The sequence below is a fragment of the Phaethon lepturus genome, unplaced genomic scaffold (assembly GCF_000687285.1).
Source record: "Phaethon lepturus isolate BGI_N335 unplaced genomic scaffold, ASM68728v1 scaffold9, whole genome shotgun sequence".
Classification (NCBI taxonomy): Eukaryota; Metazoa; Chordata; class Aves; order Phaethontiformes; family Phaethontidae; genus Phaethon; species Phaethon lepturus.
The window spans coordinates 11,592-27,228 of NW_010562525.1; the positions used below are offsets into that span (position 1 = coordinate 11,592).

The window sequence follows — 15,637 nt, forward strand, 5'->3', positions numbered from 1 at the left end:
TCTTCCTGAAGTTGAAATCATCAGTCTACTGGAAGAGCAGCTGCCTCATTATAAGCTAAGAGCAGATACAATCTATGGTTATGACCACGACGACTGGCTTCATACACCTCTCATTTCCCCAGATGCGAATATTGACTTAACAACTGAGCAAATAGAAGAGACCTTGAAATACTTCCGTAAGTAAAAAATTCAGAAATTGTACTGAGGAACAAATAAAATAGTGCTATTTTTTGTTACTTTTTCTGAAGTATCTGTGCAATTCTGTTACAACTGTGGAAAGCAAAAGAGCTGTTTGCGACTTATTGCTTTGGACTTCCAAGTTTGCGGTAGATAGAAAACAAAGGACACATTTGATCAAGAACAGCAGTTGTATTTGTAATTTGTGCGTCCACCTCTCCACATTATCAAGTACAGGTGAAACTGAAATACTTCTTTTTGCTTGTGATCTCTCTGGCAAGGGAGTGAAATTTCTGTATCTATACAGTGTAGAAAGCTTAGATCTGTTCCCACATTTGCTTTTTCGAATGTGTTCTTAGACACATTGCACTGTCTGATGGCACTGCCAGCATCACAGCATGACATCAAATAATTTTTCTGCAACTGAAGCTTCTAGGAAAGACTTGTGGAGAACCAAACTCGGCATTTGGTTGTGTTGGTTTGTCCCTTCATTCTTGCTTTTGTTCATATTCATACTATTGGACAAAAAACTACCTTTTGTTCCTGGAGGGAAAGCATGTAGAGTTGTGACCTTCTTGGTTTTTCATTCTTTTGTTTGAACCTGTAGATGCTTTTATCATGGTGAATGAATTCATGTGTCTCTGGGTTCTTCCACTGTGTGTATTGATTTAGCTGTGCAATTAGAGAAGAATCCTGTGATTCTTCCTCTAGTTGGTGATTTATTAAGTAGTTTATGATTAAATGAGTCTTCCTTTTTTTCCCCCCTCTGTGGTTTCACGTGAAGATGCAATTTTGTTGCTATTCTGAATGTGTTGCACATTAAAATAGTCTGCAGAGCATCAAGCCAATAGCTTATACGCTAAAGCTGTCGTAGTTAAGACTCACATAGTAGTGGATTTACATTAGGTTGTAGTAGTAGATGGATTTAGGTGGACTTACTGAGGCACGGTGGAGCTCAGAAGGGATGAGTTACAGGGCTCAACATGAACTCTTGCAAAGATGGCTTCATTGCATTTTGAAGCACCTGGACAATTGACTTTGTAAGAAGCAAGGCTGGTAAGTAAAAGCATTAAGAATATGAAGAACTGAATTTCCACCTGTAATGCTTCAGTGGAAGGCAGTAAGTATTTTGGTACATAGCTTATGTATGCTCTCCACCTCCCCCCAGTCACACACAAAGAGTGGGAAGGGGGGGAGGCAAGCTGAAGCTTGTCTATGGAATCAGTTGTACTACAACACCTTGTCTTATATCAGTCTTAGTGCTGTTATAATGATGGCAGAAGCTGGCTTAAAGAAATGTTTTGAAATGTCAGGTTTCCAAAGTCTTGAACTGTATTGGTCCTGTCTCATGAATAAGAGTGCTTATGTGGGTGGACTGTTGCAATAACCCTGGGAAAGGTGTTTTGCTAGTGGGCCAAGAAAATCCAAAACCCACGTGGAAGCTTCCTAACTCTCCCAACTGGGATGCTGGTGGGACATGTCACTTGCAATGGTGCATGACTCTTGGGGATGGATACAAAATGAAGCTATGTACAACAGAGGAATCAGATAGCAGTAGCTGCCTGGAACTGTGGGTACTTAAACAATTTAATCCAGCTTTTACCTTACAAGCATAATGACTGCACCTTTACCATGTTGCTATGATGGAAGATTTCATCCAATCAACTAGCTGGAATTAAAAATTTTTGAGTGTCATTTGTGGTAATTCCTGCCACAAAGTATCTTTTTTAGCTTTCATTGGGAGATAACTGCTTGAAGAAGAGGAACTGAGCAAGGAGAACTTCCATAAACAAAAGTTTATTCCTTACTGCTTATATACAGATGCTTGTGTGGGGATAGTAGTTTAAGAAATTTAGGCAAATTGGATTGAGCCTTAGACTGATATCCTGGAAACTGAGATCTCTGACTTTACCCTTGTTCATTTATTGTGAACAAGTCATATAATGCATCTATACATGGAAGTGCAAGATCATAGAACTTTGGCATGTTTGGAAACTATAGCATTGATTGCCGACATTGGTTTATGGAAAAATTAACTACCAGAATAAAAATATTATTTACGTAGTTTGGCCAAAAAGTCTTGTGAATTGTACCATCATCACTTTGGAGAGTGTTTTCCAGGGTGTGGCTGCTTGCACAATGATTCATTTTCAGTGCTGCAATTAAGGCACTCCTGTACCTGTTTAGTTTGTTTTAAAAACCTTGATGAGGGGGTGAGCAAATACTGTACCTTGTCCGTTGGAAAATTTTAGTTTAACCTTACAAATTTATGCTATTTTCAAAACAGTGTCGTTGTGGTCTAAGAATTCCATGGATGTAGTTAAATTGAATAAATAACAAAAATTAAATTTCATGATCTGTCAAAGTTTTCCTTAACTGAAGGAAAAATTAATTGATTTTGCTGCAACACGAAAGGATTCACTGCAAAATAAATACTTGTATCAGAATTAAAATGCAGTACACATACAGACTGTTGCTATACCTTCTTCAAGCTCCTTAGAGACACTCAAAGATAATTAAAATTGGTATTGAAACCTGAGTTAGTGCAGAATATTTTTAGGTGTGAAATTAAGTCTTTTGATTTCTTACGGTTCCTGGTGTTGTAGTGTTGATCAACTTCGAAACCAAGATATAATATGAATAGTTAAGTCAAGGAGGGAGGGATATGTTGTGGTTTTATTCAGGAAGTGTTCTCAGACTGAGAAATACTGGACAGCAAGGGGGGATGTTTGTGCATGTTTTAATGTATGTAAATATTCTGCATTGTTAGTATATGTAAATATCATGTCTTTTGTAAGGCTTTCTGTTGTTTAGGGAGAGAACTTATCATACATTCTATAACCTCTCACCACATCAGTTAAAGTGTAACTACTTAGGTTGGAAATAATCAGAATGATAACACAATAGTGACAGTCGTTCACTCTAACTCATTGTTTTGATAATGTTCGAGTACCTACTGTATAGAATTGGAATTAGGGAAGAGGAACACTTCTGTTTTTCTAGTGGTTATAACTGCATACCTGCCCTCCTGCCGTGCAAGGGCAGTGGAGGTTGATTTTGCAGGGGTGGTAATTGAGAGCAGCTTTTTTCCTTCCTTCTACTCTAGATACTGAACACATTTGTGGCCAGTTACCATACTCAGTGACTCTTTAACCTCTGTCTTTATTGTGTTCCATATCTTCAGCTGTGTCACAGCTAACTTTGAGTTTTGAACAAGACAGATGTCTGAACATTTGAACCTCAGTACTGGCTTACTTAAAAATATTTTGAGACCCACAGGATTAGGAAAGTGGGAGGTTCTAAATATATATGTATCCATCTCTTAAAAAGAAGTGTATATATGTATATACAATAAATATACAGTATATGTGAGTCGATGTACAATTGGATTTGTAGTTACCCTTTTGAAAGAATTTTAAAATATAGTGACCAAATTTTAAATTTCTACTCAGTATGAAAATAATTTCTGAAATGCATTTTTGATTAAGTCTAGTAAGGTGCCCTGAACTGGATTAATAAATGTGGCCATCTTAAGCCTAGCAAGTAAACTGATTCTGAAAAGAAATACCTTTTAAGCTGTACTATCGTCTTCATTTTGAAAGGGAAAACATGTTTGTCAAATGTTATGTGAAAAGCTCTAATTGAATTACAACCCCAAAGCAAAATTTCAAGCTGCACTCAGAAAACAGTGCTCTAATTCTCCATGGACTATCTCTGAGAACAGTATTTGCAAAGAATTTATTTGCTGTTTAAAATGTCATTTGTACATGAATGATAGTATGTGATTTTTGTATTAGACATATGCACTTACATGTTCACATATACCCATTGTACATTTTATAATTTGTTCTCATTATCCATCTAGTATTATCTTTTTCTATAAAACAGGCTTGTTAATACGGGCTTGGTGATACTGCATACCTATTTGTGATTTTTAGTTTCATTTATATTTAATGAGAGGCTCTGTGGTTTTTGGATAGATGTCTACAGGTGTCTACAGAGACCATTATCTGTGAAAGAATCAAAATCACTTGTAGTAACAGTATTCTGTAGTTTGAGTTCATCTGTGTTTGTGTTTGCTCCCATGAGAAATATTACTTCCAGGAGTGATTCAGCATGTAAGATAACTGGTAGCTGCATTGCTGTCCTTTAAAGTAGAAGCACTGAAATGATGTAGTTTTCTGAAGAGCTGATGGGTGTTTATAGTGGTGTATTATCAAGCTTTTAAATATACAGATGCATCTTCGTTCCGTTAAAAAGTAGATTAGTAACTAATGCTCACACATACTTGTTTTACTGTGACTGAACAGGTACTGTTTCGGGGGACAGACAAGGATGGGTTTTGTTTTCATCATAGGAAGCATATCACAAAGGAACACTTGGATTTAGGAAAATAGTCAAATCATTTTTGAGTGAAGAGAGAAATTATCTTTTCTGGATTGCAAAATGGAAAGATTGTAGATGCTTTTAATAGGGCCGCTGTCTTAATGGACATCTCCATTTTGGTTCCAGATTTTTGTTGATTGCTTATTTAGGTCTCCTTGCGTTTGTATATCCATCTTTAATAGAGTGTAATGACATATTGGACCGTACTGTAAAGGATGCATGGAGTACAACTGTTCTCAAAAGTAACTTGATGTTCCCAAACTGCTATCTGGTCTTGTATTCTATTATTTCTCCTTAAAATATGAAAACAAGCATTAAACATGTACTAAAAGGTAAGCACAAGGGTGAGTGGACGAAAAGAGAGCTTCAGTGCAAAGATAGAGTAGAGAAGCCACTGTGGTCTATGAAGGTTTTCAGTAAAATGAAATACCTTGTGCAGCTTGTGTATAATAAGAAACTATAAATTAAACTGTTTTGATTATTGAGTTCAGACTAGCAAGACTTGTCATATAAAAGTGTGTACAGGACAAGTATTTATGTTACACTCCTTTCTTGGATGCCCGAGTGCTGTACACCAGTGATGTGCATTTAATACTGACTCTCTTCTGGTTCTCCAGTCTACTGAACGTGTTCTGCTTAATCTTCTAGCCATGTGTACTGGGTACAAATGTGTCAAGATACAACCTATTAAAATAAAAAAGCAGGGAGGTTTTTGAGGGGTGTGGATGTGTGTGTGCATACGTTGATTTCAGTAATTACCCAAAACATAGGTTCTCTGTTGAGCACCTCTCTGTTCTCTGTCAATAAACTAAATTTACAAACTAGTTTTCCTTAGTGTTCAAATGAATTATGCTTTTGCTTACTAGTTCTGTTCTTGTAGGCTTATATAGATGTTGTGTAAGCTGTAATACAAGATAAGTCAAGGATAATAATGCTGCAGAACTATAAAAAGAGCTAAAGTAATTTCTGCAACATCACTTTCAAATTTCTTAAATTCTTTGTGATACTTGGATGATATTTTTGTCTTAACAATTGCAAAGTGTTGATTTCTGAGAAGAATTTTGATTGTCTTATACTGCCTAAACTCCTCTAAATAGAATGTAGGGTGTGCTTCACAAGATATAACAACAGGAGTTGTGGTCTTGCCTAGCATAAACTGAGTCAATTTCTCTGTAGTGGGAAAGAAAACTACATGCTAAGGGAATGTTTGAATCCTTTGTCTTAAATCTGTCTCCACAACCTACATCAAAACTCTTAGGCAAAATAGTGATTGCAGTTGGCTATTTCATTCCTATGGGATTCCTTTTACACAACTCTGATTTTGATTGGAATTCAGATGACTTGACAACAACAGTTAAGCTTGGATTTTTCAAATCTAACTTTTGACTTTTAATAGTATTCTGTTAAGCTTCATAAGGCTTGGACACTGAATGTTGTTATTGTAACTGTTTTGTATGAACGTGTGAGGTTTGAAATCTGAGCAATTAAGCAAGAAGGGCATTTGATTTCTGAATGACTTATGAAAAATGTCCTTGCAGTTTTTGGACTACATGCTGAGATTGATGCTTTTTTATAATCTGCTAGTGGATATGTGATGAGTTTCCCTCTGTGTTGATCCATACAGGATAATAGTCAACAGTGACCCTTGGCTATGCTGCTGTGGCTTGTTAGAGCAGATTTTTCTCCCTTCCTGACTTTTTTTTTTGAGCTTGTCAGTCCAATCCCCAACCACAAAGGCTAGCAGTCACAGAATCTGCTGGGCAGTGTCACTCAGGAACATGGACCCAAGGCTACTTAGCTTTCCTTTTAAATTAATTTTTGAAGATACTGGTAGGAAGATTAATATTTAAATATCCTAGCATTTTAATTTATTAGCAGCTTTAGAGGGGGTACTTAAGCTATAACCCAGGATAAGTGATGACTAATAAGAATTAGTTCTTAAAATTTAGTTGGCTACTGGGAAATGGAGTCTTCACACTTGGATGAAAATACCTTTTGGGAGGAACTGAATAGTGTATTAGGGCTGCAGCTGTTCTCTTACATTCCGAAACTCCAAAGCACATCTTTGTCATTTTCTTCATATGCTTCAGACAGAAGACTGAGCCAGTCCTTACCAAATTAACAAAATAAAACTGATCTGACCCTAAAGCATAATCAAATAAATCAAATGTTGTCTCACCAGTCTCATTAAACTCCTGAGAGAGTGCCTTTTAAGCCAGTCTAAAATGTGCTGCACAAATGTATGATGCAGCAAAGGGACATTGCATCTCCCTGCCACTAGATAAGGCAAAGTCAAGCATACTTTTAGCTGGTGGCTAGGGAGAGGTCTAAATGAGTCAGGCCTAGAGCACAGCTTTCTGAACACAGCCACCAGAGGCAGCGAACAGGCACAACAGTTTGCCCAAGAGTCTGGGTTCTGCCTTGGCAGCTTGTGGGGACAGGGCCCAGGATCATCTGGGGACTCCTGGAAATGCTCTGAGAAACTTGAGGGTGCCTGCTGCTGCCAGGTAAGGGCAAGGCAAGGGAAGCCACAGGGATGTGGGTCTCGGGAAGCCCTAGGGGCTTTTGAGAAGTTGTTACCTGCCCTTGATCCGAGTGTGCTTGGAGCCTTTGTTGCAGCTGCTGCTGATCAGAGATGGTCAAGCACTTTTTCAGCTGGTGCTTGGGAGAGTGCTAGTTAACAGACAAGTCTGGAGCACAGCTCCCAGAGACAGCCAACAGACAGAGCAGGTTGTGTGCAAGGGTGCAAAGAAGGGGTCCTCATCTGAGTTCAGAACAGCCTAAGCCTTCAGATGTGGTGGTGATGTGCATGCCCCAGGTTTTTGAGCACTTGCCCCTGCCAGGGCAGAGACTTTAACCCAGACAGAGCTTCAGATGGTGGATGCAGCCCTGCAAGTCCCGGGCTGCTGAGAGTGCTTAGGGCCTCTCCCTGAGGGAGACATAGCCTTCTTTTATGTGCTGCTGTTGAAGAGCTGTCACCAAGTGGAGAAGTTGAGAGGAAGTCAGAAGGCTGTGCAGCATCAGGTAGGATGAGGGACATAAATAAGATCCAAGAGGAGTGGCTGACACCAGAGGATTGTGCTCCCATTCAGAGGGCCCTTGACAGGCTGGAGAGAGGAATCAAGAGCCCTGTACAATTCAGTGGAGGCCAGTGCAAAGTCCTGCATCTGAGGAGGAACAACCCCATGCACCAGTATGTGCTGGCGTCGCACCAGTATGTGCTGGCGTCACACCAGCTGGAAGGCAGCCTTGCAGAAAAGGATCTGCAGGGGGGTCCTGGTAGGCACCAAGTTGAACATGAGCCAGCAATGTGCCCCTGCTGCAAAGAACACTAATGGTACCCTGGGCTGTGTTAGGAGGAGTGTTACTAGCAGGTCAAGGGAGGTGATCCTTTCTCTCTACCCAGCACTGGTGTTACCAGGCATGGAGCGCTGGGTCCAGTTCTGGACTCCCTGATTCTGTATTTCTTCAGTGTAATGCAACTTGCCTTCCTTTCCTCTCTCAGGAAGCAGCAATCATGACTGTCAGTGGGTTTTTTTCCTTCCTTGTTAGAAAAATAGGTCATAACCATGCTACTGTAATATTTTTGTCTATCCAATCAAGCATAATGTTAAGCTCAACTTCTTGCTGTCTCCAGGAAGTAAATAACCACAAAAAAACAGAGATTGTAGTTTACATTATTTTCAGGTGGTGAACAGTTTACAAAATCTGATTCTTTAAAGCTTTACTCTTAATTTCTTTATGCTGGATAGGAGTGTATTCTCTTAAATGTCTGGCTCTTGCAGTGAGGGCCTCATTTACAGTATTTTAAGTATGCCCAGTGATACCTTAATTATACTATGGAGCTGGTTTTGCAGGTAGGGTGCTGGAGACGACATCAATTTTGATTCTATACAAATGCAACTATAGTACTCTCCAGTAATAATTTGGGGGAAGGGAGAAATAATCTTTTCATGTGGTAAATAGGTTTTTGTTGTTAAGTAATGTAATTTCATGTGTCTGCCCCTGTCTCATGTTAAGTCATCTTGTTTCAGTGAGAGAAGAGTTAGACTCTTCTCTGCATCGTAAGAGTCTTTTGTCTGTACCAGGTGAGGTCAGTGTGCCCTTACCGAGTTCAGAAGGGACCAGCTCTGTCCCATCTGTAGGAAGTACCTGTACCATTTTGAAGCCTGGGATAGTAATCTTGTTAGATGAAGGAGGGTCAATGAAATCTGAAGCACACATTTTTCTAAAGACCAGTTCCAAAAGCTGCTGATACAATGCTTTCTCTACTCTGGTTCCAGTCTTTTGCGGTTAAACAAGCCACAGTAACTTCTTGCTAAGCAAACTACTACACTGGAAGAGATCTCTGTCCTAAGTTGGAAAGTTGTTTGCTCTTACTAAAAGTGCAGTCACAGGATGACTCCTGTTCAATGTTCTTTTAGAAGGTGAAACGCCTGTAACGCTTCAGTAAATGAGATCCCAATTTAGAAATAACAGTTGGGCTTTTAAATATGCTTGCTTGTTTTCCATTTCAACACTTTTTAATTTTCTTTTTTTCAAGTCCATTAAAAAATGTCAGTTTGCGAAATAAGTATTGTGGCAAGACCTGACTGTTAACAATATGCATTGCATAGTGATGGACTGTACAGCTGCTCCTCTGATAAAATGGACTCCAGGTGATGTTAATGGGATAGGCAACTTTATCCTGAGTGGTGGCAACTGTGTTGGTGACTGTAGAAAATAATGAAAGGATGTGGTGTTTAATTATCTGAACATCCTGATGTGATGCTGTAGCCAAGAGAAGAAATGAGACCCAGAGTTAATCAAATGTCAGGTAATACACTGTTGTAGCTGCCATGGAAGCACTGCATTCAGCTCCAGTGTTCAGTTTCAGAGGATTCTCCTGGAATTGGAAAAACTTTGGAGAAGGAAGCTGAGAATGACTAAGCATGGGAACACATGATTTATAGTGACATACTGTGTAATGACATTCTTTGAATTCTTCTGTTTGCCAGCAGACATGACTTGCTGCTGCTTTGCACCCTAGCAACATGGTTCACTGCATCCTTGAGTGTGCTGCTACAAATTTCTTCAGAGACCATGTTTATAAATGGGGTAGTTGAAATTATCTTTGTCAAATTCCCTTCAAACAAGGAAAAGGGTTTGCGTGATTTTTATAACCTGGCTAATTTAGGCAAATCAGTTTAGTGTTGACCAATGGCATGGATTTATTCCAGCGAAAAGGAAGGGAGGGCTCATGAGCTTTTCAAGTCAATTTTTCTGACTAATGAAATCTGTTTATAACTGCAAACTTAAGGGGTGCTCAGTCTAGCTGATCACAGTTGGCTACCAGAACTCTTTATCAGTCTCTTTTGCTATGTGGAGAACAAATAAAAGTGGTTTGTTGGATTTTTTGTTTTGTTTGCTTTAAAACTGAACATAGGAAAATAGAACAAAATCTAACAGCTGGGAAGGAATGCTAGACAAATGCGAATAACCATATTTAGTTTTGGAACAGGAAAAAGCAAGTCCCTTATAGTCACAGATCTATTACCTGAAGTCTTTATTAACCTCAAGTTTTATATGACCTTTTAGGCAAGTAACACAGTAATACCCCAGTCAAATGTAGTGTTGTAATATGGAGTTTTGAATACAGAGAGGCTCTATGTTTGTAGAAGTAGTCCACCAGAAAAATGTACCGTTCCGATAAGTTTTAGATAAGATTAATCCAATACACAGCTGTAGGAAGGAAAAGTAGAGCTGCAGAGATGGAAAATAGGTTCTGCAAGCATGCAGCTGCTTTGTCGGCCTGGTCAGAATTTCATGTTCAACTTGACAACCTTTCTAGCTCCTGCTTTATAGAGCTACAGTTTCTCATGTAACTGAAGAGATGCTTGCATGTGGATACCTGGATATATAGTATTCTGTCTGTCCAGGGTTTCTGTCTTCATACTGGGAAGATCATACACTTATCCCATATTTCCAGGTCTCTTGTTCTGAAATCATTTGACCACACAAGTGATTTTCTCCACAGAAAAGTAATGCCTTTCTGGATTACACCAATATGTTCCCAATCAGATCTGTAGAAAAATACCAATAAAACAAAGAAAAAACCCAAACCCTGAACTATTTTTATTCTGTCTCATTGGAAGGGGTGTGTGTGTGCAGAGGCGAGGACAGTGAGAAGAAAATTCTATCCTGTTGAAATCTCCGTTGTTTAAAATGTCAGGAAATAAAAAGGAAAGAGTCCCTGCAGTGATTTAAGCTGGTAGCCAATGTTCATTCTTTATATTTTAAATTCTTGTTTAATAGCATTACCAGGATGAAATTACCTTTTGGACAAAAATAATACAAGTGGAACAAATAGCTTATATGCAGAGCAATTGAGTTAATGTTGCCATAGGAACCTTTATTTTTCTCTGGCAGTATTTTAATAGTGTAGCCTTAATTGCATTTAATAGCATGTGCAGTTCTTGCCTTGTGAATATGCATAACTGAAATTCTACAAGACTGATCTAGGGCTGGAGTGGCTTCTCACATTTCTCTGTTTTAAGATGGCACATTGTGAGGGCACGATGATTACATCTGGCAAAAATGCTCGTGCTATTCAAAGTACGATTTTTTAAAAAAATAATTGTATGACCTTTGCATGTCCAAAGGCTTTTAGTGACTTTATATAATCCTTGTGGTTTACTAACCTGAAGTTCATGTATACTTACTGTATTGCTTTCACATCAGTATGGGGCATAACAAAAATCTAATCAGCAAAATGAAGCCAAAAATGATGCAATTTCTGTCAAAATGAAAGCAAGTTTTGTTTTTCAGACTCTTGTTATCTCAGTGTGCCTCTTGATTTCAAGAGGGCTAAGATTAGCTTGATGTAAGAACAGCGGCTGGGATAGCCTCTGTCCCCTCTGTGGGGAGATAAGAATGATTTTTGTGTTTTTTATGTATAAGGCTAGAAGCTAATAGGGCACGAAGATTTCCTGGTCTGTGGTGGGTATGGAGCAGCAGAAGCTGAAGACACCAGCCTTCATTCTGGCAGCCAAGCTCAGGTGCAAGCTATTCAATTCTTGTTGACTTTGCATTTTGGTATCCTATAAATGGGAGGGAAGTACCAGTAAATGTGGCAGTGCCTTGGTTAAGGCTGTGGTGTTTTGCTTTGAGTTAGCCTCCCAAGAATAGCAGTGCTTCCAGCCTGGAGCAGGTTGACTGACTTGACTTGGGTATTACACCAACTCAGTTGTCCACCAGCAATAACTGAAGTACACATATTGGATCTCCTCAGCTGGAGACTGACTGCAGGAGAGCTGCAGGCCTTGGCCCCAGGTGGCTAATGCTGGCTTGGGAAGCAGAACGGACAGGGACGTAAGTGTGAAGTTGAACAAAACCAGTGGTTTAGACACAGCCTGTGGTCTGCTGCCCAGCCAAGAATATTTCACAGGGGCAAGGGAATATCTCACCGAGGCAAGGGGGAACTGTATTTGTGGAAGAGCTCTAGCACTATAGTCTCTGTGAATCTTTAAAGTTCACAGTTGTCTGAAACCATGTGCCCTTATTCCTACTGTCTAGGAAGTTAAAAAGAAGTATTTTGTATAATGAAAGAAGTTCAAAGAGTCTTAGCTTGTGGCAATTAAACAACTTAAGTAAATGGGTGGAGGCCCTTGAGCTACAAAATCAGAGTAGCAGAATGGTTGAAGTTGGAAGGGATATCTACAAGTCATCAGGTCCAACCCTGGTCAAACAGGGTCCCCTACAGCAGGCTGTGTCAATGCTCAGTCACCCTCCCATTTAAAAAAAAAAAAAAAAAAAAAATCTTCAGGGTGACCCTCCTGTATTTCAGTTTGTGCCTGTTGCTTCAGATACTGTCATGGGGTCCCACCGGAAAGAGCCTGGCTCCATCTTCTTTGCAGCCTCCCTTCAGGTATTTACATGCATTGATGAGGTTCTCCCTGAGTCTTCTCTTCTTCTGGCTGAACAGTCCCAGCGCTCTCGGCCTCCTCTCATAGAAAGGATGCTTTGGTCCCTTCATCTTCATGGCCTATTACTGGACCCTCCTCAGTATGTCCCTCTCTGTCTTACACTGGGGAACTTAGAACTGGACACAGTGCCCCAGGGGTGGCCTCACCAGTGCTGAGTAAAGGGGAATCTTGTGCATATTGCCAAATAGGTTACTATATTGTAAGATGACTGTAGTGTTGGTTTTTTTCCCCCAGACTTAGAAACATGTTATTTTCCAGTGAAATAATGTACTTGCAGAAAAAAATGTGTTTGACTTTGGCCCTGGTCTGAACTTTGGAGCTGAGTGAACAACGTAGGCAACTGCCGCTGACAGATGTGTGGCAGACACATGAACAGATCTGTTAATCTGTGCTTCAGCTATCAATATATAAAAGGCATGTGGCAATTCCCAACCTTAAAGTTACTGCAGTGATAATTTTTTATACCAATGAAGCTGAAATACTAATGTGGTCATGAAACAGGTGTATTTTCATCTGCATAGCTTGACTATTCCTTACCTGTTTCTGTTACAATAAAGCAAAGTGGTACCAGTCAGGGAGTAGAATAAGTGGTAACAACCTAGAAAAGACGTGAATGAGGGTGAGCATAATAGGAATCTGCAACATCGTGAGTGCTTGGAAAGGAGATATGTCTTGAGTGTTCAGATTTCCAGAGCTGGAAGCATCGAATTAAGTTAGTAAAAGGGAGTTTCAAAGCACAAGGTGAGGGTTTCTTGCATCGTGTATAGTAGATGTGTGGAAGTCCTTGCAAGAGGATGTTGGAGGTGCTAAAAACATACATGGATTCAAGAACAGACAGGATAAGTCCTTCAAGAATTGATAAAATTAGAAACTGTATCAGTCTCAGACTGTCTCGGTCTCTGAAGTGGGAAAAAGTTGGAGTTTGAGAGGGCAATTGAAGTATTGACTAGTTCTCTCTTACCTGCTCATGGCTGTTCTTGTAGATGAAGTCTTTGGCTAGACAGGCACCTCCTTGGTCAGACCTAATATGGCTGCCTACCTAAACTTAATCTATCCCAGTGCTTCTACTGGTGTTCACAAAGAAATACTGTTTCCTAATAAGAGGGGGAGAAAGGGGTGAAGAATATGTGGTAGTTATGAACAAAATGGATGTCAATCCCTTTGGTATCTGTACAGCTTCAGACATGCTTTTTGAATTGCTATGTATGATGATGACTTAATGCCATCTGTTCCTCAGACAGATTCTCATGTAATAGCTTAAACATAATTTTATTGGGTGCTGCAAGAGTGAAGTCTTTCATTTCCAAAACATTGAACACAAATGTTAAGCTATTCTGTGTGATGACCTTCAGCATTTTTAGTAGTAGAGCAGCAGAAGTTTGTCCTAACTCCTTGTTTCTGGCTATGAAGCTTAGGTTCTTCGAAAAAAAAGAGGATCAGTGGTTCATGGAGAGGGCAAAAAGTAGAAGCAGATTAGCTTTATAGCAAGGGGAAATGTGTTGCGCTCCTGATTTTTCTGATTCTTTCATTTTTTGTTTTCCATTTTTGCAATAATAGGATGCATAAAGGATTCTATCATATCATCCCAGAATAGTGTAAGAAAATAGTAACGTAGTTTAATTTTCCATGGGGAAGGCAGGCTTTTATCGAACGGTGTGGAGAAGAGTAGTAATGGACTAGATTTTCATTATTAATGTACTGTATGTACCCAGTGAATTGTGATGGCATGATGCTGTTTTTCAGTGAGCAGTCAGCAGAGAGTTGTATCATCTTTCTGAGCAAGGATTTTTGTTTCCAGTATGGAGGGGTACTTCTACTCTGTAAAGCCAGCAACAGCAAAATGCATTTTCTTCATCTCTGCATTGCCTTTGGAGCCAGCTCGTCTCCATGGCAACGTGTTAGGCTGAAAGAGATGTGGAGACTAGGGAGGGGAGGAATGAGTTAGAAACAGCCAGGCAGTGGTGTGTGTCTCCCACGTCAGCGCATCAGCCTTTTGATAGGATGATTTTGTTAACGCCCATCCAAGGCTCCTGTGCAGAGCTTCTTTATTAGAGGAGCTGCTAGGGCATCTGCTTCTCCCTTCTGCATCCTTTTTCTATTTTTTATTTTATTTTTATTTTTTTCCAAATACACCCTCCACATCCCACTTTTTATTTTAGTTGCGTCCTCACTGAAGATGTGCAGCTCATTTTTAGCTTCCTATGAGCTTCCTTGTGCTGTGGTATTTTGCCAAGGCAGGAAGGCATGGCTGCATTTCACTTGACCTTAGCAGTGAAGTGAAATCTTGTCTATGTTGCTGAAGGATCCTGACTATGCAGAAATTTATTGAAGCAGATTATTATGAACTGGACTGGTATTACGAAGAATGCACAGATGGTAAATATTTTTCTAGTCTCTTGTTGCAGAATTTGGAGCTTCTAAGACTGGAGCATCATTATTCAATGGTTCTAAAAATGAAATACCTTGGAAAAGGCAACACCCCTCAACATCTCTCGTGAGCATGCTACAAGAGATTGCTGTATAGCTTTCTCTTTTTTTCAAAGGGAGTGGCAGAGGAGCATATGCGTTATATGAGTAATCTTTGGGCAGGGGGAGAGAGATTTGAAATGCTAACTGTATGTTTAATAATTGATCTGAATTTAAGTACACTTACTGTAAGATTCTGTATTGTTTTGAGTTTTAAGTCTGTGTTTTTTCTGCATTACCAATATGCTGTAATACGTATATATTTAATGTGTTAATAGGCAGTAGATGTTTTCTGTCTGATTATTGTCTGTGAAACATATTTCACACTAGCTTCTTATAAGTGAGCATGTTAACTTTTTGAATTGGAAAAATTACAAACTCTGTCAAGCACTATCTTCTGGGCCTCTTGCAGGTTTTCTGATGTTTGCTTGGGCAATTATTCCTTTATCAGAGCACTGAATATTTTCATCAGACTTCTGATAGAAGGCACATGAGGAAGGGTCATGAATGGCTAAACTGTACTTTCAGCAGAGTGGAAAAATTTCCTCATTGGTAGCACTTAGTGGTAACCTCTAAACCAAAATGCAGCCTTTGGGAAAGCAGTAGTTGTGTATCGATTGTTATTCTGGTTGGAGAGCTTGGCT

General features: G+C 39.5%; 1 protein-coding gene across 1 annotated transcript in view; it reads left to right on the forward strand.

Moving 5' to 3' along the window:
- The first annotated feature begins 14,839 nt into the window (after positions 1 to 14,839).
- The window catches only part of TRAK1 (trafficking protein, kinesin binding 1), a 39,878-nt gene continuing 39,080 nt past the window's right edge, over positions 14,840 to 15,637 (forward strand). The window contains exon 1 of the mRNA XM_010294273.1: positions 14,840 to 14,903. Within this exon, the coding sequence (XP_010292575.1) occupies positions 14,840 to 14,903 (64 nt within the window). The remainder of the gene's footprint in view (positions 14,904 to 15,637) is intronic.